The sequence below is a fragment of the Diceros bicornis genome, chromosome 8 (assembly GCF_020826845.1).
Source record: "Diceros bicornis minor isolate mBicDic1 chromosome 8, mDicBic1.mat.cur, whole genome shotgun sequence".
NCBI lineage: Eukaryota > Metazoa > Chordata > Mammalia > Perissodactyla > Rhinocerotidae > Diceros > Diceros bicornis.
In genome coordinates, this window is record NC_080747.1 from 70851687 (window position 1) to 70874870 (window position 23184).

The window sequence follows — 23184 nt, forward strand, 5'->3', positions numbered from 1 at the left end:
TGTTTCTTCATCTTTTTGGGCCTCCTAGCAATTTAACACTTTAGCCATTTTAAAACCATAATTATTATGGTTATTATTTGTAGAATAATGATATCTAATGATATCTATTGATACCTTCCTGAAAGACACCATATTCAAATGAGTTTCTCTTCAGAGGAGGGAAAATGTAAAACTTTTTAAAAACATGTAATTTCAAGCATTTAAATGATGATGATGATGATGATTTGTTCTCTTTTTGTTATAAGTTTCTTAGTTTTATTGTCTTACAATTATTACTAAAATGTGCGATCTTTGTGATTACTTTTTAGAATTTTTTGAGATTGTGTTGTGGCCTTGCATTTGGTCTCTTTTTGTAAATATTCTGTTGGAATTTGAAGAGTGTGTATTTTCTGTTTCTCGGGTATAACTTAAGCTTGTTAATGTTTGTGCTTTTAAAATTTTCTATATCCTTATGTATTACTCTGTATACTTGATTGTCAAATTCTTAGGTTTAGTTAAAATCTCCCACTATAGGGGCTGGCCTGGTGGTGTAGCGGTTAACTTTGCGCTCTCTGATTTTGCAGCCCAGGATTCACAGGTTCAGATCCTGGGCGGGACCTACGCACCACTTATCAAGCCATGCTGTGGCAGGCATCCCACATATAAAAAACTAGAGGAAGACGGGTGCGGATGTTAGCCTGGAGCCAATCTTCCTCAGCAAAAAGATGATGATTAGCAACAGATGTTAGCTCAGGGCTAATCTTCCTCACACACACACAAAAAAATCTCCCACTATAATTATGTTTTTGCCTGTCTTCTTCCTACTGTCATTATGGGTTTTCATGCTATTTTGTATGATACATATAATGACTAATGACTAGTTTAAATGGGCTGGATCTTTTATCAACGTAAAGTAAGCCTTTTTTTCTTTCCTTTTTACTACTCATTGCCTTAAATTCTATCTAGTCTGCTCTTTATAATGCTAGCTCTGCTTTTTTTCCTTGCCATTTACCTAGCATATCTTTCCTCCTTCCTTAATTTTCAAATCATCTGTATGGTAATTTTGGTGTATCTTGTAAATAGTAGATAGCTGGATTTTACTTTTTGCCTAGCTAAGGAGATGCTATTCTTTAACAAGGAAATTAAATATAACCATTGAAATAAAAGTTCTGAAGGAGTTTCATTAAGGATCCTCTCATATTATGACTTCCTAGTTATATACTTTTCAGTCCATCTTTTTTTTTTTTTTTTTAATTGAAGTATAGTTGACATACAATATTGTCTTCATTTCTGGTGTACAACATAGTGATTTGACATTTATTTACATTACAAACTGATCATGCTGATAAGACTAGTTACCATCTGTCATCATACAAAGTTATTACAATGTCATTTACTGTATTCCCTATGCTGTATATTACATCCCCATGACTTATTTATTTTTTGACTGGAAATTTGTACCTCTTATTCCATTTACCTATTTTACCCTTCCTCCCACCCCCGTCCCCTCTGGTAACCATCAGTTTGTTCTCTGTATCTGTGAGTCTGTTTTGGTTTTATTTGTTCATTTGTTTTGTTTTGTTTTGTTTTTTGGATTCCACGTGTGAGTGACACCATACAGTGTTCTTTCTCTGGCTTATTTCACTTAGCATAATACCCTCTAGATCCATCCATGTTGTCACAAATGGGAGGATTTCATTCTTTTTATGGCTGAATAATATTCCGTTGTATATATATACTTCATCTTCTTTATCCGTTCATCTGCCGAGGGACACTTAAATTGCTCCCATATCTTGGTTATTGTAAATAACGCTGCTATGAGCATAGGGGTGCTTATATCTTTTTGAATTAGTGTTTTCATTTTCTTTGGATAAATACCCAGCAATGGTATAGCTGGATCCTATGGTAGTTCTATTTTTAATTTTTTGAGGAACCTCCATACTGTTTTCCATAGTGGTTGCACTAATTTACCTTCCCACCAACAGTGCACGAGGGTTCCCTTTGCTTCACATCCTCTCCAACACTTGTTATTTGTTGTCTTTTTGATAATAGCCATTCTGACAGGGTGAGGTGATATCTCATTGTGGTTTTGATTTGCATTCCCTGATGATCAGCGATGTTGAGCAGCTTTTCATGAACTGTTGGCCATCTGCATGTCTTCTTTGGAAAAATGTCTGTTTAGGTCCTCTGCCCATTTTTTAATTGGATTATTTGTTTTTTTTTTTATATTGAGTTGTATGAGTTCTTTATATTGTTTGGATATTAACCCCTTATTGGATATATCATTTGCAAATATCTTCTCCCATTCAGTAGGTTGCTTTTTTGTTTTGTTGATGGTTTCCTTTGCTGTGCAAAACCTTTTTAGTTTGGTGTAGTCCATTTGTTTATTTTTGCTTTGTTGCCCTTGCCTGAGGATACATATCCAAAAAAGTATTAAGAATGAAGTCAAAGAGTTTACTGCCTATGTTTACTTCTAGGGGTTTTATGGTTTCCAGTCTTTATTTTTTAGGTCTTTGATCCATTTTGAGTTTATTTTTGTATACGGTATAAGAAAGTGGTCCTGTTTCATTCTTTTGCCTGTACCTGTCCAGTTTTCCAGGCACTATCTATTGAAGAGACTGTCTTTCTCATTATATATTCTTGTCTCCTTTGTCATAGATTAATTGACCATATAGGTGTGGGTTTATTTCTGGGCTCTTGATTCTGTTCCGTTGATCTATGTGTCTGTTTTTGTGCCAGTACTATACTCTTTTGTTTACTATAGCTTTGTAGTATAGTTTGAAATCAGGGAGCATAGAGGTATCATTACCCCAGCTTTGTTCTTCTTTTTCAAGATTGCTCTGGCTATTCAGGGTCTTTTGTGGTTCCATACAAATTTTAGGATTATTTGTTCTAGTTCTGTGAAAAATGCCATGGGTATTTTAATGGGGACTGCATTGAATCTGTAGATTGCTTTGGGTAGTATGAACATTTTAACAATATTAATTCTTTCAATCCATGAGCATGGTGTATCTTTGCATTTATTTGTGTTGTCTTCAATTTCTTTCATCAGTGTCCTATAGTTTTCAGTGTACAGATCTTTCATCTCTGTTAAATTTATTCCTAGGTATTTTATCCTTTTTGATATAATTGTAAATGGGATTGTTTTAATTTCTCTTTCTGATAGTTTGTTAGTATATAGGAATACAACTGATGTCTGTATATTTATTTTGTATCCTGCATATTTACTGAATTTATTTATTAGTTCTAATAGTTTTCTGGTGGAATCTTTAGGGTTTTCTATATATATATATACACACACACACATATGTGTGTGTGTGTATATATATATAGTATCATGTCATCTGCAAATAATGACAGTTTTACTTTTTCCTTTCCAATTTGGATGATTTATTTCTTTTTCTTGTCTGATTGCTGTAGCTAGAACTTCCAACGCTATATTGAATAAGAGTGGCAAGAGTGGGCATCCTTGTCTTGTTGACATCCATCTCTCCTTGAAAGAGCTTTCAGCTTTTCACCATTGAGTGTGATGTTAGCTGTGGGTTTGTCAGATATGGCCTTTATTATGTTGAGGTATGTTCCCTCTGTACCCACTTTGTTAAGGATTTTTAGCATAAATGGATGTTGAATTTTGTCAAATGCTTTTTCTGAATCTATCAAAATGATCATGTGATTTTTATTCTTTGGTTTGTTGATGTGGTTTATCATGTTTATTTTGTAAACATTAAACCATCCCTGCATCCCAGGAATAAATCCTACTTGATCATGGTGTATGCTACTTTTGACATATTATTGAATTCAGTTTGCTAATATCAGTCCACCTTATTAACTGATTGGGAAGCATAGTTTATGTACATATCTAAGATTTTACCTTTTACATCATAGATGAACTCCTGCAGTGGCTAAGTGCTCCTAGATGATAAAAAACAATGCCATTCTCATACACATTCTGGATAATCTTTAGAACTGAAATTATTGCTGTCTTGGAAAAATTAGCTTACAGTTATATTAGTTGCCAAAAACAGTGGTGTTCTTTGTTGTTGTTTTAAGTTATAGAACTGTTCATCTTTGCAGAAAACAGATCTTTTGAATCTATGGGCTTCCGGGAGAGTGGTTGATTGGTTGTTGCTAAAATTCCCGCTTCATAACTGATCAGAGGAAAAGACCCAATCCTTCTTGCTTAGGCAAAGATGTAAATCTCATATAAATCCCTTTATGTGTAATCATTTCTGGTTTTCTGTTTAATAAATAAATTAAATTAGTAAATTAAATAAACAGTTAAAAATAATACAATAAAGCATTTTGATAAAGAGAAGTGCTAAAAAACAAGCAAGGTTTATTGTCTAAATAAAAAAATTCAAAGAGTTGCCAGCCCGTGTCCTTGAAAAATTGAGAAGACCATATTGCATTTCTCACTGTTTATGGAAAACAAATTTGGATAAGGTTGCAGAGAGCAGGGCATATAGAATCCTTAGACTGTATTTTGTTGTAAACATTTGCTTACTATATGCATGAATGAAAACAACAAATTACTACAGATAGCTGAAACAAATATCAAATAAACTTCTCTGCTCTTCACTCCTTGAAAAGTGTTTAAAAATTAGAATTTGTAGGTACCTATTTAAAGAAACTCTTACTAGAGAATGAATGATCTATTATTTTATCAACAAAATTAAGTGACATGTTAAGTTCTCCCTTTTGTTGTTTTGTAGAATTGCTTTCATTGAATAAATACTTTCAGGGAAATTAATTCCCTTGCCACTGAAAGGAAAAAAATGTGTAAGAAATATATGAACTCAGAACCACACATACATATATACTTTTATTTATGGAATCAAACTCTTCAAACCGGAAAGATCTTTATCCATTTCACCTAATTATTTTTGGAGATAAGGAAACAAGGCCTGGTTTAAATGACTTAAAAGAATTAATATTGGCAGAGCAGAAATAATATAGGTATTTTAAAGTAAGTCTTTATGAGCAAACCTACTTAAAGCTGTAAAAGCACTTCATGTATACATGACAATCAAGTTTTAAAATTAATAGCTCTCATATGAGCATGGCAATAGGAAGCATGGCAACAGGATGTTTCCAAAATTGATAGGTGACAAAAGTGACATCATTTCAGATTCTAGAGATGTTAAAAGAATAAGGGAAAATTATGAACAAAGTTATTGAAAAAAATTAAACAACTTACATGAAATGGACACCTTAAAAGAAACAAACTACCAAAGCTCCTTCAAGAAAGGAAAAAGTAGACAACCTGAATTGCCCTATATATATTAAGATGATTGAATGTACACAAAGAAAACTCCAGGCCCATATTGCTTCACTAGGGAATTCTAAAAATTTAAGGAAGAAGTAATAGCAATTCTATATCAAACACTTGAAGAAAATTGAAGAGAAAGAAATACTTCCCAACTCATTCTATGTGGCCAACATTACTATAATATTAAAACAAAAAAAATTAGTGAAAATAAAATTATAGACCAATATACCTTATAAACATAGATACAAAAATTCTTAACAAATTTAATCCAGCAATATACAAAGATGGTAATACAGCATGATCAATTAGATCCCAGGAATACAAGATTGATTTACCATTCACAAATCAATCAGTGTAATTCACTGAATTTACAAACTAAAGAAGCAAAATCATATGTTCATCTCAGTAGATGCAAAAAAAATTTTGATAAAATCTAACATCCATTCTGATGAAAACTCTCTGCCAACTAGGAATGGAAAGGAACTATCTCAACCTGATAAAGGGCATCTATAAAAAACCAGTAGCTAACATCATACTTAATGGTGAAACATTGGATATTTCCCCCTAAAATCAGGAATAAATCAAGAATGTCTGCTCTCATTACTTATATTCAACATTGTACTCAATGTTCTAACCAGTGCAGTAAGGCAATAAAAAGAAATTAAAGTCATCCAGATTAGAAAGAAAGAGGTAAAACTGTATTTATTTGAAAATGATGTAACTATCTACATGGAAAATTTGATAGAATCTACCAAAAAAGCCACTAGAACTTATAAGTGAGTTTAACAAGTTGCAGGATACAATATCAATATACGAAAACCAATTATATCTTTACATAGTAGCAATGAACAATCAGACATTGAAATTTTAAAAATACCATTTAAAAGTGATAAAAAATATCTGCAGTATGAACTGTGAAATAAAAAATATGAAATAATTAGGAGCAAATCTGACAAAAGATGTGAAGACCTATTTAATGAAAACTAAAAAACAATGCTGAGACAAATGAGAGAGTGTGTAAATAAATGGAGAACTATGCTGTGTTCCTGGATCAAAAGACTTAATACTGTTGTAAGTATTCTCTAAATTGGTCTATAGATTCAATCCAGTCCCAGCAGGCTTTTTTTTTAGAAATTGATGAGTTGTTTCTAAAATCCATGTAGAAATTCAGTGGACTTAGAATAGCCAAAACAACATTGAAAAATAACAAAGTTGGGGGATTCATGCTACCTGATTTCAAGACTTATTATAAAGCTACAGTAATCAAAATAGACAGATTAATGGAACATTATAGAGTCTAGAAAGAGACCCATAGTTATATGGTCAATTATTTTCTGACAAAGATATAAAGGATGATCTTCTCCAAGAATGATGCTGTAACAATTGGGTATCCGTAGGCAGTGTTATGGGCTGCATTTTGTTCTCCCAAAAGTCTTATGTTAAAGTCCTAACTCCCAATGCCTCAGAATGTGACTGTATTTGGAGATAGAGTTTTTAAAAAGGTAATTAAGTAAAAGTGAGATTATTAGAGTTGGCCCTAATCCATTATGACTGGTGTCCTTATAAGAAGAGTAAATTAGGACAGACACACAGAAGGAAGGCCATGTGAAGACACGGGGAGAAAATGGCCACCTACAAGCCAAGGAGAGAAGGAGGCCTTAGAAGAAACCATCCCTAGTGGCACCTTCCTCTTAGACTTCTAAACTCCAGAAGTCTAAGAACTAAAATTCTGTTGTTGAAGCTACCTGGTCTGTGGTATTTGTAATGGCATCCCTAGCAAATTAATACAGGCAGAATGAAAAAAATAAAATATCTAGAAATGAAATATGTGGTGACTAAGTTCACAACTTCAGTGGAGATCTTAAACAACTGATTACACAAATCTTCTTTTCTTTTTAAAGTTAAAGTTAGTAAACTGGACAGTAGTGCTGAGGAGATCACCTGGATATTAAAAATGTAAGGGAGTTTAGGTTCATGGAAGATTGAATGAGAAGGTCTAACATATCCCTTACATGAGTTGCAGAAGGAAAAGTTGAGAGAATGGGAAACAGGATGAGAGAATGGAAAATATAATAGTAGAAAATTTTTGAGAATTGATAAAGTATATAGATCTTCATATTCTAGAAGCTTAAGTCATAGTCAAAATAAATAAAAATATATCCATACTGAGATTCATGGGATTGGAAGTACAGAACACTATAGATAAAGAGAAGATCTTTAAAGCAATCAGAAAAAGAAAGATGGATTACTTACAAAGAACAGACAATTAGGCTGATAGCGGACTTCTTAACGGCAAAAATAGAATCAGAATTTGATAGAATATCATGTTAAAACTGCTATGAGAGTACTTCGTAATTATTTTTAAAAGAAAAAAGAAGGGGACATCCTGGTGGCCTAGGGGTTAAGTTTGGTGTGCTCTGCTTTGGCGGCCCAGGTTCAGTTTCTGGGTGTGGACCTGCACCACTCGGCAGCAGCCATGCTGTGGCAGCAACCCACGTACAAAATAGAGGAAGATTGGCAATGGATGTTAGCTCAGGGCAAATCTTCCTCAGCAAAAAAAAAAAAAGAAAAAAGAAAAAGTTATTAAAGAATGTAATTCAGGAGCCGGCCCTGTGGCTTAGCGGTTAAGTGCTCACGCTCCCGCTCCGCTGCTGGCAGCCCGGGTTCGGATCCCGGGCGTGCACCGACGCACCGCTTCTGCCGCCGTGCTGAGGCCGCGTCCCACATACAGCAACTAGAAGGACGTGCAACTATGACATACAACTATCTACTGGGGCCTTGGGGGAAAAAAGGAGGAAGATTGGCAGTAGATGTTAGCTCAGAGCCTGTCTCCCTCAGCAAAAGGAGGAGGATTAGCATGGATGTTAGCTCAGGGCTGATCTCCCTCACCAAAAAAAAAAAAAAAAATGTAATTCAACTTAGAAAAATGATGTCTAATGGAAATATATGTCATATATATAATTTAAAATTACCCAGGAGCCACATTAAAAAAGGTTAAAAAAGAGATAGATGACATTAATTTTAATAATATATTTAATCCAATATATTAAAAATAACATTTCAATATGTAATCAATATAAAAGGTATTAATAAGATGTATATTTTTTTATATTGTCAATATCTGTTTACACTCACAGCACATCTGCAGACTCTAAATTTCATCAAAAATACTTAGATTTCATAAAATATACTGATGAAAAAGTAGATTTACGTATGTTACAAAACGTATTTACATTGTTGCTCCAAGCATACTTTAAAAAAATTTCCAATAACTAATTAAGTATTCATTTTAAAATTTAAATTAAATTTAAAATTCAGTTCCTCAGTAGGCCACATTTCAAGTTCTGAAAAGCCATATGTAGCTAATGGCTACTCTACTGGAATGTGTAAGTAAAATTTAATGTCCTTCTAAACTGTAGTTCAAGAAAAAGGTCAAAACAAAAGCATTTTTGTACGAAAACAGAGTATTTACCATCAACAAACCTTCATTGAGGAAATTACTAAAAGACGTACTTCAGGAAGAAGAAAATTTAACCCAGAAGGAAGAAGAAGGCTTCAAGAAGGAATGATAAGCAAAAGAATTATTCAATTTGATGGTAAATCCAAATAAGCGTTGGCTGTATAAAAAAAAATCAGTAATAATGATGTCAAATTTAAAATTTTTCAGAAAATAACCTTTAGACTGGGGTAGATGATAGAAGTTAAAACAGTTTAAGGGTTTGATTCTGTTCATGAGAAATGTAGGTTTATTGACTTTAGAGTTTACATAGTCAAATATCTTTAAAGTTTGTAAGGATAATCACAAAACAAAAAGAAAACATAAAAACTTTCCATCTGGTAGAATCAAAGGAGAGTAAGTGACTCAATTAATGCATCAGAAGGGAGACAAAGCTCTGAACTTCAGATTGACTTCCTGGTTTATTTGTTTTGTTAAGCCTTTAGGAAATAAAGCAAGTTTTTATGAGTTAAAAGCTTTTGAGTATATCTTTGTATAGTCTATGCAGCTTTTAAAAGACCAAATCCTAATTAGTCTCTTTATACTACATTCCTAAGTATCTACAATCATAATTCTCTTGATCAACAGGGTGTGTCAGTTGTCTTTGACATGCTGCGTCTTGCCTTGCCTTCATAAGACCAGAATTAACAGGTCCTTCAAGTTAAATGTGTTTGAACCGGATAAAATTACCCCATTTGTTCCCTGGAAACAAACTATAAAGCATTAAATTAATTTAATATCAGCATTCTTAAAATGAATAATGTGTGTTGTTTAACAAGTGTATGAGGCACTTGTAGTAAACTACCCCTCCCCCACAAATACAGTCAATACACTATGTTTTGATTTGAAATTCTTTTGGCTCTAGATGTGACAACACAGACCATTTTATAAATTTAAAAAGTCATACATTTAGAGGGGAAAGTTGCTACAGGTCATGCTCTCTAGTTCCATCCTTGCTGCTAAATGTAATTTTACTTACTATATTTATTGCTTTAATTTTATACTTACAGGGATTTTTTAAAATATTGGGGTATAATGTATATAGCAAAGAGCATTATTCTTTTTTTTTTTTTTTAAGATTTTATTTATTTATTTTTTTCCCCCCAAAGCCCCAGTAGATAGTTGCATGTCATAGCTGCACATCCCTCCAGTTGCTGTATGTGGGACGCGACCTCAGCATGGCTGGAGAAGCAGTGCCTCGGTGCGCGCCCGGGATCCGAACCCAGGCCTCCAGCAGCGGAGCGCACGCACCTAACTGCTAAGCCACGGGGCCGGCCCAAGAGCATTATTCTTAATTGGACAGCCTGATGAATTTTATCAATGTACACACCCATATAACCTCCACCAGCTCAAGGTATAGAACATTTCAAGCACCTGGGAAGGCTCCTTTCTAGTCAGTTCTTGGTTAGCAAAGGTAATTATTGTTAGGATATATTGCCTAGATAAGTCTTGCCTGATTTTAAACATCATATAAATAGAATCATAGGATTTGAACTCTTTTGTGTCTGACTTCTTTTACTCAATGTTCTGACTGAGATTTATCCACAATATGTAACTAAACTTTTTAGAGAAAATTCTCTTTTGCTTTTCTCAAACATACAAATTGAAAGGGGGCTCTCTGCTTTGTATCATTTATCATATATGCCTTGTATTGGTAACAGGTTGAGATTTTTACTTTCTTGAGGTGATGTGTATCAGTCATGGTTAACATTTTTACAAGAAATGTATCCTAATGTTTCTTTTTGGAAAATGGAGTAGTCTATCATTCACATAAGCCTCCTTGTCTCTTTTTCTCTTTGAGAAGGAAAAGGTTTCTACAATGTGAATGAGGAGTGGTGATATCTGAAGAGGAGCAGAGGATGGCATTAGTGATCACGAAACTATTTGTCATAAGCAGCTACACGTCATGGTTATGTGGAATCATGTCATCATAAATAAAGCCAGTTCCTCTCTGGAAAACTATGTATTCCTTCCTCTGGAAACTGAAAATATACGCTAATCTTCACTGACCTTTTCATCCACTTATCCAAAAATGAAATAAATGCCAGTCACTCATGATATTATTGATTTTTCAATCTTTGTATAAATTCTAGATCCTTGAAAGTAAAAAGAAGTTGCCAAGTTCATTCTTTAAATTTTGTAGTCTTGGGGCCGGCGTGGTGGCATAGTGGTTAAGTTCGTGTGCTCTGCTTGGGAGGCCCAGGGTTCACGGGTTCGGATTCCAGGCGCAGACCTACGCACCACTTATCAAGCCGTGCTGTGGCAGCGCCCCACCTATAAAGTAGAGGAAGATGGGCACAGATGTTAGCCCAGGGCCAATCTTCTTCAGCAAAAAGAGGAGAATTGGGGGCCAGCCCGGTGGCGCAAGCGGTTAAGTGCGCACGTTCCGCTGCGGCGGCCCGGGGTTCGCCAGTTTGGATCCCGGGTGCGCACCGACGCACCGCTTGTTAAGCCATGCTGTGGCGGCGTCCCATATAAAGTAGAGGAAGATGGGCATGGATGTTAGCCCAGGGCCAGTCTTCCTCAGCAAAAAAGAGGAGGATTGGCATTGGATGTTAGCTCAGGGCTGGTCCTCCTCACAAAAAAAAAAAAAAGAGGAGAATTGGCAACAGATGTTAGGGCTAATCTTCCTCACACAAAAAAATAAATAAATACAAATAAATTTTGTATTCTTTTTTCCCCTGGCATTATGCAGATAGCAGGGGTGGAAGAGGCTCTCCTTTAACTCAAAACTGTGTACGGGGGGATAAAAAACAAAACCTAGTGCTATTTATAAAGGGCCTTTACCATAAAAGTTTGGTGCCATTTATTCAGCTTCCTCCTTATAAATAGAGAAGAGTTGTTTGTGTCTCATTTCTAGTCTAAAGTTATTTCTGATAGTCATTTTGCCTTTCTAATAGAAAATGACTTTATTGTAATTTGGGTAAAATAGTTACTCGTAACACTTTCTGGCTTGCCATATCTCTTGTAAAAAATGCCTCACTGGTGGCTTTATAAACTGAAACAAAATTTTTTTTAAAGTATTAGGAAAGGATATAAAGTTATACATACTCCATCTCGTGAAGTTTTTAGTATCAATTAATTGATGTAGAAATGGAGCAAGTACCAGGTCAAGCAGCAACTTAATTAAGCTGTGATACCACTTTATTGCCCCTAATAAGGCTAGTAGTTCTTATTTGTGTGTTGGGTGGATTGGTATGCGCATCTGAATCCCCAGGAAGCTTTTAGAAAATACTGTGTAGAGTCCTGTGCCGGGTCTCCAGAGTTGACACAAAATCCTGTGATTTAGGAGACAGGAGGCCTGTGTGCTTTCCTAATTATTCCCAAGCCCCAAAAGTCAGATACTTTGTAAATAAGTTTGTTTCAATATTCCGATTAACACAGCTGACACTTCTTTTAGTCATACTTGAAAAAATAACCAAAAGTAATCAAGACGGAAGAATAAACTAAAGATCCAGGGTATTTTCCTGGTGAATAATTTAGAGTTTGTGGTGTTGGAAAGTTGAAAGAAAACTTTGTTTTCCTTCATAATGGAGCTCCAAAATAACCATTTTTTTGGTGACCAGCAAAATGTAAATTGCTAAGTTATAATCACAGCAAGCAGGGTGGAAGGACACCTTTCAAAGGCTGTGGACCTGTGTATAGAGTTGGAATTGTAAACAAATTCATTTTTTTCAGGTATTGCAATAACATTATTGTAATGGCATTGTACCTGATCTTTAGGAAGTTCACAGTTCCTGTCTTTAAACCACTTATATTAACAGGAAAAAATGTGTGAAAACAGAGTTACAAGAGCATATTGTCAAGGATTTTGGCATATAATTTTGGGGTGTGCAGTTTTTATTGATGAGGATAAAGAAGGTGAATAAGAAAGGTGAACACCAAAGGAAAATCAAAGAGGAGGATCTTAACATATCAAAGGAATAAAGGGGGCAGTTTCCTCAGAATATAATGAAAGGAACTGCTGCTGTTTCTTCACGCTGCTTGCATCAGGTGGCCAAGGAGGTTTGCTGAAGAAGAGAGCAGATTCTTAGAGACCTGCTTCCTTCTACCGAAATTGTCCGGCCGTTTAAGCCCTGTTGCTTTTAATAATCATAACCAATTTAGTTTTACTAATATAGATTGCCTGTGTATCACTTTTGTTAAACTCAGATCTCTTAGTGTTTTGTTACGAAGATGCATGGTTTGGAATTACCTCGAGAACCTTGCAAGTACATAACAAAACAAAACTACTAGAAGCCTAATTGATCAGAAGCCATACCAAAATTCCAGTGGTTGTGGTTTGGATGAGTGGCTTGCATGTGTTTAGTGTTTAAAAAAAAAAAGAAAAATAATGTGTGTGTTTGTGTGAGTAAATGTCATCAAAAAGTAATAATGTCTTTCCTCTTCTATTCTAGTGAAGAAATCTATCACCAAGCTTTATTATCAAGAAAATGTTAAAATATAGAGCAGATATTCTAAACCATTTATTTTTATCTGTTTGTACATTGTTTTACCAAATGATTGATTTAACAGTGTGTGTGTGTGTGTGTGTATATGTGTGTGTGTGTGTGTATGTGTATGTATATATATATATATATACACACTTTTTTTTTTTTTTTTTTTTGGTGAGGAAGATTGTCCCTGAGCTAACATCTGTGCCAGTCTTCCTCTGTTTTGTATATGGAACACTGTCACAGCATAGCTTGGTCTGGGAGGTGTAGTTCTATGCCCGGCATCCGAACCCACAAACCCTGGGCCACCAAAGTAGAGCGCACAAACTTAACTGCGACATCACCAGGCCAGCCCCTTAACAATGTATATATTTTTATGCACATGTGAACTGAATTTTTGAGAGACTTCTGTATTATAGAGTAACTTCATCAGATCCTTTAGAGTTTGGAACACTGGCCTTTGCGTAGATTTTTGCCAAGCACTCTGATAGAACATATAGAATAGGAGGACTACAGTTTCTCTATATGTGCTTAAATAGGCAAAGGGATTTTTCAGGTCAAAATGGTGTTATTGTTGTTCTAAGTCTTTACATGATTTCCTGATACCTTTGGTTAGTGTTACCTTATCATATTTGTTACCCAGTTATGATCATTTCCCTAATTTTTATACCATGATTGGAAGTCCAAAAAATAAAATGAAAAGGACAATCTAAAGGAAATGGTAGAATCCCTCAGAAAAAAAATGCGTGGATATGGGTCTTAGTTTAAGGGAACATCAGAAAGAAGCTCTAAGATGTTTCTTTGCGTATCAAATTTCTGCTTATTTCTCACTTTGCCTCTAGCTGCTTGAAATTCTGTTTAAGCAACTTTTTCTGTGGAATGTTGGTAAAAGTCTATAAATAGAATCATCACCGACTGGAATCAGTTTACATCAAATTTACTCTTTCATAATAATAGCATTCTTGAGGACAATCATCACACAACTAAAACATTATAGGACTTCAAATTACAAGCTTCTGAAATTCCATTTTTAAATCTTTGGTTAGCATTCTTTGAAGGATTTTGAATACATTTGCTTTAAATTCCTTCCTTTTAGTTAGACAAGGAGGGTGAATTAGACTGCTTTTAGTCACAACTCTGAATATCCTCACTTGTAGGTTTGCATAACCCTTTACAACTATTGAAAAATGTATTTTGTGGTTTGACTGTTCTCTAAAGAATCCAGTACTGAAAATGTCGTGTGTGTGTGTGTGTGTGTCTGTGTGTTTTGGGGATTTGACAGCAATGTAGTTTGTTGTTACAGCTGCTTTAACTTTATTATAAGACATTTAAAAATCATATTTGAATGAAATATAATGAAAATATTTGCATCATCTTTGTGTATGTGTGTTTTTTAACAAGCAAAATATGACCCACCTTGGCAATTCTGTTTATCACTGCTCTCCACCATTCCTCTGCCCAAGATTCTTGCTGTTCCCTGTACAAACTTAATTATTTCCTGCCTACATGCCTTTGCTTGGCTCTTTCTTCTCTTTGGAATCCCTCCCTTAACCATGGTCAAATCTTACTCATCTTAAAAGGCCACATATAAAAAAGGAAATTAATTCTCTCTTCATTGTAGTTGAAGTAATTTTGCTGTCCTCTAAACTCCCTTTTGTATTATCTTTTTCTCTCTTAGATACCTTTATACTTTCTATCTTGTATTTATTTATGAATACATTTTATCTCCCCAGTAGTACTAGGGACTCCATGAGCAAATGACTTGTAATGTTGGGAAGATTATGTTTAAATATGTATAGTGCTTAAAATAATGGTGTACTTGAGATGTTCAGTAAAAACAAACAAACAAAAACCTGTTGTGTAAAGCAAAAGTTGAAAGATACAGTTCTTGCTAGAATAATAGTAATTTTGCTGACCCTGGTTGTGCTGGTAAAGTGAATAAATCTCTTAATTTCAGCGTGATAAGCAATTATGGGTTGCTTTCACCTTCAACAGTTACTGTTCTGTGCTACCCTGTCGAGGAGGTAGGGTCAGTCTGTGGCCTGGGATGAGGAGGAGTGTAGCAAGCTCTTTTCTGCTCTAAGTGGACACCAACATCCGGACAGCAGCACAAGACATATCATTTATTTATTTTTTATTTTTTTTCAAATTTTTTATTTATTTATTTTATTCCCCCAAAGCCCCAGTAGATAGTTGTATGTCATAGTTGCACATCCTTCTAGTTGCTGTATGTGGGACGCGGCCTCAGCATGGCCAGAGAAGCAGTGCGTCGGTGTGTGCCTGGGATCCGAACTGGGCCGCCAGCAGTGGAGCACGCGCACTTAACCACTAAGCCACGGGGCCGGCCCAAGACATAGCATTTATTTATTTATTTATTTTTAATTTTATTTATTTATTTTTTCCCCCAAAGCCCCAGTAGATAGTTGTATGTCATAGTTGCACATCCTTCTAGTTGCTGTATGTGGGACACGGCCTCAGCATGGCCGGAGAAGCAGTACGGTCGGTGTGCGCCCGGGATCCGAACCCGGGCTGCCAGCAGCAGAGCGCGAGCACTTAACCCCTAAGCCATGAGGCCGGCCCAGACATAGCATTTAGACTTCTGTGTGTCATCCATGCCTCTGTGTTAGCTGTGATCCCCAATAATTTATAAATTCGAATGATAACAGGTATACCAGAAATCATAATTCTCTCCCCAAATAAGGCTGACAAGAATTAAGCATGAAGGTTAATATCCCAACCTCCTCTCTTGGGTTCAGGATTGGATACTGGGGAACCGGATAGAAAGGCTAAAAAAAAAATTAGTACTTAAAATAGGCGGGGGGAGATTGGCCGTAACGAGTGAAATGAGAAGTGTGAGAGGGAGATTACAGCACTATACTTGCGTGGATGCTCAAGAGAAGAACATCCTGGAAGAAGAGACTGAGAAGGAGGAGTCAGTCTTAACGTTGGAGTACCCTAGGGCACAGTCCTTGTACTTGATTTCTTTCTTAGCTCACTTTTTAGTGATATCCAGTCACAAGGCTTTTAATACCATGTATTAGGCCAGTGAGTCTCCAAATACTGTATCTCTAGTTCAGAATTTTCTCCCAATCTCTAGATCCGACTGCCTACTTGACACCCCTGTTTGAATATCTAACAGGTGTCTTAAACTTAATAGGTCCAAAAGTGAAGTTCTAATTTCTAACACCATCTTCCAACCCCTACTTCAGCAACCTGTGGTATCCTGAGTCTTCTTTATCCATCCTTCCCTATTCTGAGACCAAAATCTTGGCTTCATCCTGATTCCTCTTTCTCTCGTTCCACACCCAGTCTGTTGGGAAATTCTCTTGTCACTACCTCTGAAACACATTCAAGTTCCAACAGGTTCTCACTGCCTCTACTGCTACCACTGTAGTTCCAGGGCATCATCATCTTGTACCATATATCATTGCATTGCTTTCCTCATTGGTCTCCTAGTGTTTGTTCCCTTAAGTTGCTAATTTGAAAGGAATTGATTGTAGACTGTTTTATAATGTCTGTGATGTGTGAAATCTCAATATTTTGAATAGCATCCTTTGGCAAAGAAAATATTGTTCTGCCTTGTTTGAGTTCTTCTCTAGCTGCATTGTGTAGTTTTTGTGCATGAAATATCCGAAAAGCTTTTAATGGAAAATGTGTAAAGTGGCTGTGAAAGGCAATAATATACCTAGGCTTACCAGCTGTGATGATTCGTATATTCTGCCATAAGAATTGTGAGCCGTGTTTTTAGCAGCCTGATGTGTGGTTGGGTAGATCTATGAGGACCACAGGTCGGTAACTCAGCTTCAGGGCAATATAAGATGTGCTGACTGATTAAAAGATGCATTTAAACACATTGTTCTCTTTTGACCCAGTTATTCAAGACATGTTTCAGATTTATAAAAATGCAGGAGAACATATAGTTGGCTTTTTAATCTTCAAAGGAGGAATGAATTTTAATAGTTTACTTTTTCATTAACATAAGTCAAATTCTGATGATCAGAATCTTGACCATAAGTAGAGGTTAATAAGTCAGAAAGGATGGATGATCCAGTTGTTTTCAGGAAAGCATAGATACTGTGTGTTTGGTAAACTGTTCCATAGACTTCTGTCAATTTCTTGTGATTTGACTTAGAGAGATATCAGTAAAACCCATTTGGATTGAATAATAATGGCATTGACAGTCGTGGGCCTTTTGTGACTTTCCTATAGCAGGTTCTTGAGTCTATAACCCAATTCACTTAGCAGTTACCTTAAAACCTGTATTAACTTCCTTTTGAAATAGGAGGACAAAATAGAGTTCCCTCTAATAAGTCTGTTTTGTTGAACCTAATGTATAGCTTTACTTTTGGGAGGATGCCTGCTGAAATCTGTGGAATTTTTTTTAATCCTCTTAAACGTGAGTTCTTAGGCACCCATACAGGCAAACATTAAAGCAAAAAAACTAGAGACCCCGTTGATCACATTTGGTAGTATAGAAGCTGCCTGAACTTCTAGTGAAATAGTGAACAAATACAAACAAGACAAAATCCAAATTCATATGTATATATTTTGATGCAAAGAAGAAATTTTCATTGTAGTTGGAAACTTTACTAATTACAAATCTGATGAATTATCAAAGGAATTATTTTCTGTCAGTTCCAGAACACTATAGTCTAGATCAGGGAATTTTAACCTGGGTCCATAAATGGGCTATAAGGAGATCCATGAACCTCTTTTGTATATAGAGTTTTATGTTTATGGGCAATTTCCTTGAAAGAGAGACCATGGTTTTCACCAGATCCTCAGAGGAATCCATGATCCCAAAAAAGTTTAAGAACTACTGATCCTTATCCATATCTCCATATCACTGTGATGAAGTATTTGAACCAAGTTTAATTCTTGTGATGGACAATGCAAGTTCTCTATTTTTATTTTCTAAGATATACCATCTATGTTTTGAAAGATTAAGCCAAATCAAGGCATTGTTGTTAATGATGCTAGCAGTAGTAGGTATATGAAACCCACTTTCTTTTTGTAGCGTGTTGATTTGGTGTATGTAACTGCATATTTACATATATATATATGAATAGGCTGGGATGTTTGTTTAAGTGATCTGTAGTTCCTCTGACTATAGTTTTAAGCAGTTATCTTTCTTTTTTCTTTTTATTCTTTATTCAGTAAGCATAGCTGATCCTGCAGCCCTTGGCTTCATCATTTCTCCGTGGTCTCTGCTGTTGCTGCCATCTGGCAGTGTGTCATTTACAGATGAAAATATTTGCAATCAGGATCTTCGAGCATTCACTGCACCAGAGGTTCTTCAAAATCAATCACTGACTTCTCTCTCAGATGTTGAAAAGGTAACTGTTAAGTCTTTTTTGCTTGATTTTGTTTTTTTGTTTTATGGGGGTAGGAAAAGTACAAACACTGGGCTACCCTGCCTCAACCTCTGAGAAAAATCCATTGAATTTAAAATGATCATGTATTCTAAGAAGTTATATTTATTTTATTTAAGAATTTAAAATAGTTTTATAAAGATTTATGGGTCTAAAAAAAATATGAAAAAAATGTGAGCCATTATTCATGTTTAAAAATGCTTATTGGGGCTGGCCCCACGGCCGAGTGGTTAAGTTTGCCGTGCTCCGCTTTGGTGGCCTGGGTTCAGTTCCCAGGCGCCAACCTACGCTGCTGGTCGGAGGCCATGCTGTGACGGCGACCCACGTACAAAATAGAGGAAGATTGGCACAGATGTTAGCTCAGGGTGAATCTTCCTCACCAAAAAAACACAACTTATTAAAAGCCTTCTATGTATAAAACACTGTGCTCATGAGGAAGATACAAAAATAATTTGATAATTGATCCTGATCATCATGTATAGAACAATCTATAATACATGGCAGATTAAAATAAATGCTATCTAGAAGGATAAAGTATTTTAGGAGTCCACAGGAGGAGCAGTTAATTTATAATTTAGAATGATATCACAGAGAAGGTACCATTTGTGTTGGGTTATGAAGAATGAGTAGAGTTTAGAAAAGTGAAAGTGGGTAGAAATGGGCATTCCACCCAGGGTTATTAGTATGTGCAATGATAAGAGGTAAGAAGTTGTCCACTGTGATAAGGGAATGTTTGGTCAGACCAGTTAGGCTAGAGCATTAGCTACCTGGAAGGCTGTGGTTAAAGAATGGGAGGCTGTGGGTCAGAATGAAGAAGACCTTACCAGAACTTGAGACTTTCTTCTGAGGCACATTTTTAGGAGGGTGGTATGACATGCTTTGTGATTTTGGAAGGTAAGTTTGACAGAAGTGAATAACTAGGTGAGATGAAAGATTGTATAGAAATCTAACTGGGGAATTTTAATAATCTGGGGGGAAAAGAACTGAAAATTGTGTAATGCCTGGGAATATAAGGGCTTGGATGAAGGAGATATAGTGAAAGCCAAGCTGACAGAGTGTAACAATTCATTTGATGGAACAATGAAGAAGGAAAAATTTATGATAGAAATATCTAATCTGAGGATGGCGATGACATTGACATCAGAATAAGATCTAATTTCATTATCAAGGCTATGAAAAATATTTTTTGGACAAATATACATGGTGTGTGTAGCAGGCTGTGATAATTTAGATATGTTAATAATAATAACTTCGGAGAATTCAGAATTGGCTATGAATGTCATTTCCCATATATCATTCTACATAAGTGTGAAAATTAGCCTAATAATTTGCTAATAGTAAAATTGTCAAATCAAAAAGTATGTGCATTTTAAATTTTGGTATACATTGCCTAATTGCCACCTAAAGGAATTGTACTAATTTATCCTCCTACTGGCAATGAATAACAATATTTCCCTTTTCAGAGAGGGAGAAGGAGAGAGAAGGTGAGAGAGGCAGAGAGAGTATGTGTATGTTTGTGTGTGTGTGTTGGTTAAGCTAGAAAAAGGCATCTTGACTTGAGCCATTGATTGTGTATCTGAAAAAAGACTGACAAGTATTGGGAGAGAATCCAGGTTTAAGTTTATGTACCTTTTATATTCCATGAGCTGCTTAAGAATTAGGGGAGGTACAAGCTAAGCAACCAGTGAAAGGAGACAATAGCTATGAGGTAAAGGTAATTCTTAAAGCGTTAGCCCTAAGAAGTTTCCCATTACATGAAATGAGGTATTTGAAAGGGACTTTTTATACTATAGAGTGTATACATTGCTGGTCATTGTTATATATATCAGGAAGATATTCAAATGTACTGGTAGTGTTTTATTAAGCTGGATAACATATATATAGTTACCTGTTTTTGTTATTTAAATAGTAGGCATTCATTCTGTGCACTCTGTGTATGATTCATTTAATAGTAAACTTTTTAGAAGATAGAGGGTAATTAGAACATTGGAAATAGGCATGGTGTGTGTGCAGGTTAGTTAACTCTTGAGATTTCTGGATGTTACTTGAGCTTCAGGAGGTCTACAAACCAATGAAACAGCATGCTAAGTTTTGTGTGTCTGAGCACTTTTGGGGAAGTGTGTCCATAACTTTATCAGTCTCTCAAGAGCGTCCGGTGCCCTCAGAAAACTCAGAACAACTGCAGCAGAGTAAAGCCATGGATTTCTTAATTTTAAAAACTTGTACTGAATTACAGGAAAGTTTTCTTTAATTGTGAAATATTTGCACAAGTGTTTATGGATTCTTTCCATAAGGCATTTAAAATCAACAATAAAAGGAAAAAATTGCTTAGTAGTAATTTCAGGTGCCCAAGTGCTCTTCTGGTTTGCTGAGGGCTTTCCCAGTTTGCCCTGAGACGTCAAGATACCCAAACAAGTAAACGGCCCTGTGTTGGTACAGCTGTTAGACCACATGTTTGGGAAAGTGATTGAAGCCTCCCCAGTATTAGGCCAAGTGTTGAGGAGCAAGTGTTGGGGGTGGGATTGCTGTGGGATTGTTGCCATTACTGTGTTCAAGTTGATTTCCCTGTGAGTCTAATTGGAACTTGTAGCTTACCTCATGCCTCAAAAGCTTCAGCACAGTTCTAAATACAAAGAAAATCAAGGCAAGTTTTTTGATCCCATTACTGTTGGCAATATAAACATAAAGCGAAGGTCAGAGGAATAGCTATATATTCTAATATTCTGATTTTAATGGGGGCAAGGACATTTTGAAAAAGATAGTAACTGTATTTCATGACTTTGATGAGTTAAGGATATGCTATTAACTAATACTCAAGAAATGCTTGCTATTGATAATATATAAAAGTTTTTTTTTATAATACTCTGCCTAGCACAGTATTGTGAATACTAGTAAGTACTTAGTAAGATCTTGACCTGTGAAAGTGTTCCCTTCATTCAATGGAACTTGTTTTATAAACTGTACATGTACAGTTGTATGAAAAAATTTACCTTACTACCAGCTATATAAATAAGCACTTTCATTTATTTACCTTAGAATTTTACTTTTCAAGATAACTTTAAATAACTAGACAGGTTTATACAGGTCACACTAAGCTTTTTGATCCTCTGGCTTTTCCCTTTTACTGCATAATTGTTTGTTTCCTACCTGCTTGGCAGACAATGTGCTTAATTTGGCTGTTTTGAAATCAGTTTGATGGGATTGGAAGTTGAATCAAATTCTCATTGTGATTTCTCTTCAAGAATATTGATATGCATCAGGGATTTGTACTATATTCCTGATAAACTAAAGGAATCTTAGTTTAAGTGTTTATTGCCACTAATTTTCAGTCTAAATATCAGGAATTGTGGCTCCTACCATCTCTGTGCTTCTTGAAAATCAAAGGTCATCTTTAGAAGAACAATACTAGTAAATCCACTTCCCCAACCTTAAAGAAATCTCAACTGAACTTGTCAAAAAAAAAAACCGAATGCTCTTAACCACACTATACTATACTTACTCTATGTTAAATCTTATTAATCCATTCTTTCTCCCCTCCTTCCTATTTGTTTATCACATCCATAAATTTGACAAGTATACTTGTTATATGCCAGGCACTCTGTGAGTCACTGAAGAAGAAACTTGAGGCCTGTCTAGTACCAGAATCCAACATGTAATAACATAATTCAGTTGAAAATTTTATATGCTGGGGTTGTGGAAATATCACCTTACACCCTCTAGGATGGCCACTATCAAAAGAAGAGAAAATGGCAAGTGTTGGCGAGGGTGCAGAGATATGGAACTTTTGTGCACCGTTTCTGAGAATGTAAAATGGTGCAACCATTATGGAAAACAGTATGAAATTTCCTCAAAAAAGTTAAAAATGGAATTACTATGTGATCTAGCAATCTTACTTCTGGGTATACATCCAGAAGAATTCAAAGCAAGATCTTGAAGAGATATTTGCACACCCATGTTCATTGCAGCATTATTCTTAATACCCAAGAGGTGGAGGCAACCCACATGTCTGTTGGTAGGTGAATGGATAAAGAAAATGTGGCTTATACATCCAATGGAACATTATGCAGCCTTAAAAAAGAAGGAAATTTTGTCACATGCTACGACATGGATGACCCTCAAGGGCATTATGCTAAGCAAATAAGCCAATCGCAAAAAGACAAATACTGTATGACTACACTCACATGAAGTATCTAAAGTAGTCAAAATTGTGGAAACAGAAAGTAGAAAGGTGGTTACCCAGGTCTGGTGGGAGGAAGAAGGAGGAAGTAGTGTTTAATGGGTATAGAGTTTCAGTTTTGCAAGATGAAAAATTTTAGAGATCTGGTGCACAACAACGTGAATATACTAATACTACCAAACTGTATGCTTAAAAATAGTTAAGATGGTAAATTCAATCTTATATTTTTTACCACAATTAAGAAAAAAAAATGGTATAATTGTATAGGTACAAATATAGATATAGGAATTTAGCTCTTTTTAAAGTATCATCACTTCAACATACTGTGTTCCACTAGCTACTAAACTAGTTTCTGGTAATATGTTATTGAGAGCTAATGGTATAATGTGTTACTCTTGTCAGGTAACATATTTTCATCATATCAGTCTTTAAATACATAGGATCTTAACTCGAGGAAA

At 35.5% G+C, this 23184-nt stretch overlaps 1 protein-coding gene across 12 annotated transcripts in view; it reads left to right on the plus strand.

Moving 5' to 3' along the window:
- The window catches only part of PTPN13 (protein tyrosine phosphatase non-receptor type 13), a 206755-nt gene that overhangs the window by 57986 nt on the left and 125585 nt on the right, over positions 1 to 23184 (plus strand). For all 12 annotated transcript variants that reach the window (XM_058547446.1, XM_058547449.1, XM_058547451.1 and 9 more), the window contains exon 3: positions 18335 to 18513. In XM_058547446.1, coding sequence (XP_058403429.1) covers positions 18335 to 18513 — 179 coding nt within the window. The remainder of the gene's footprint in view (positions 1 to 18334; positions 18514 to 23184) is intronic.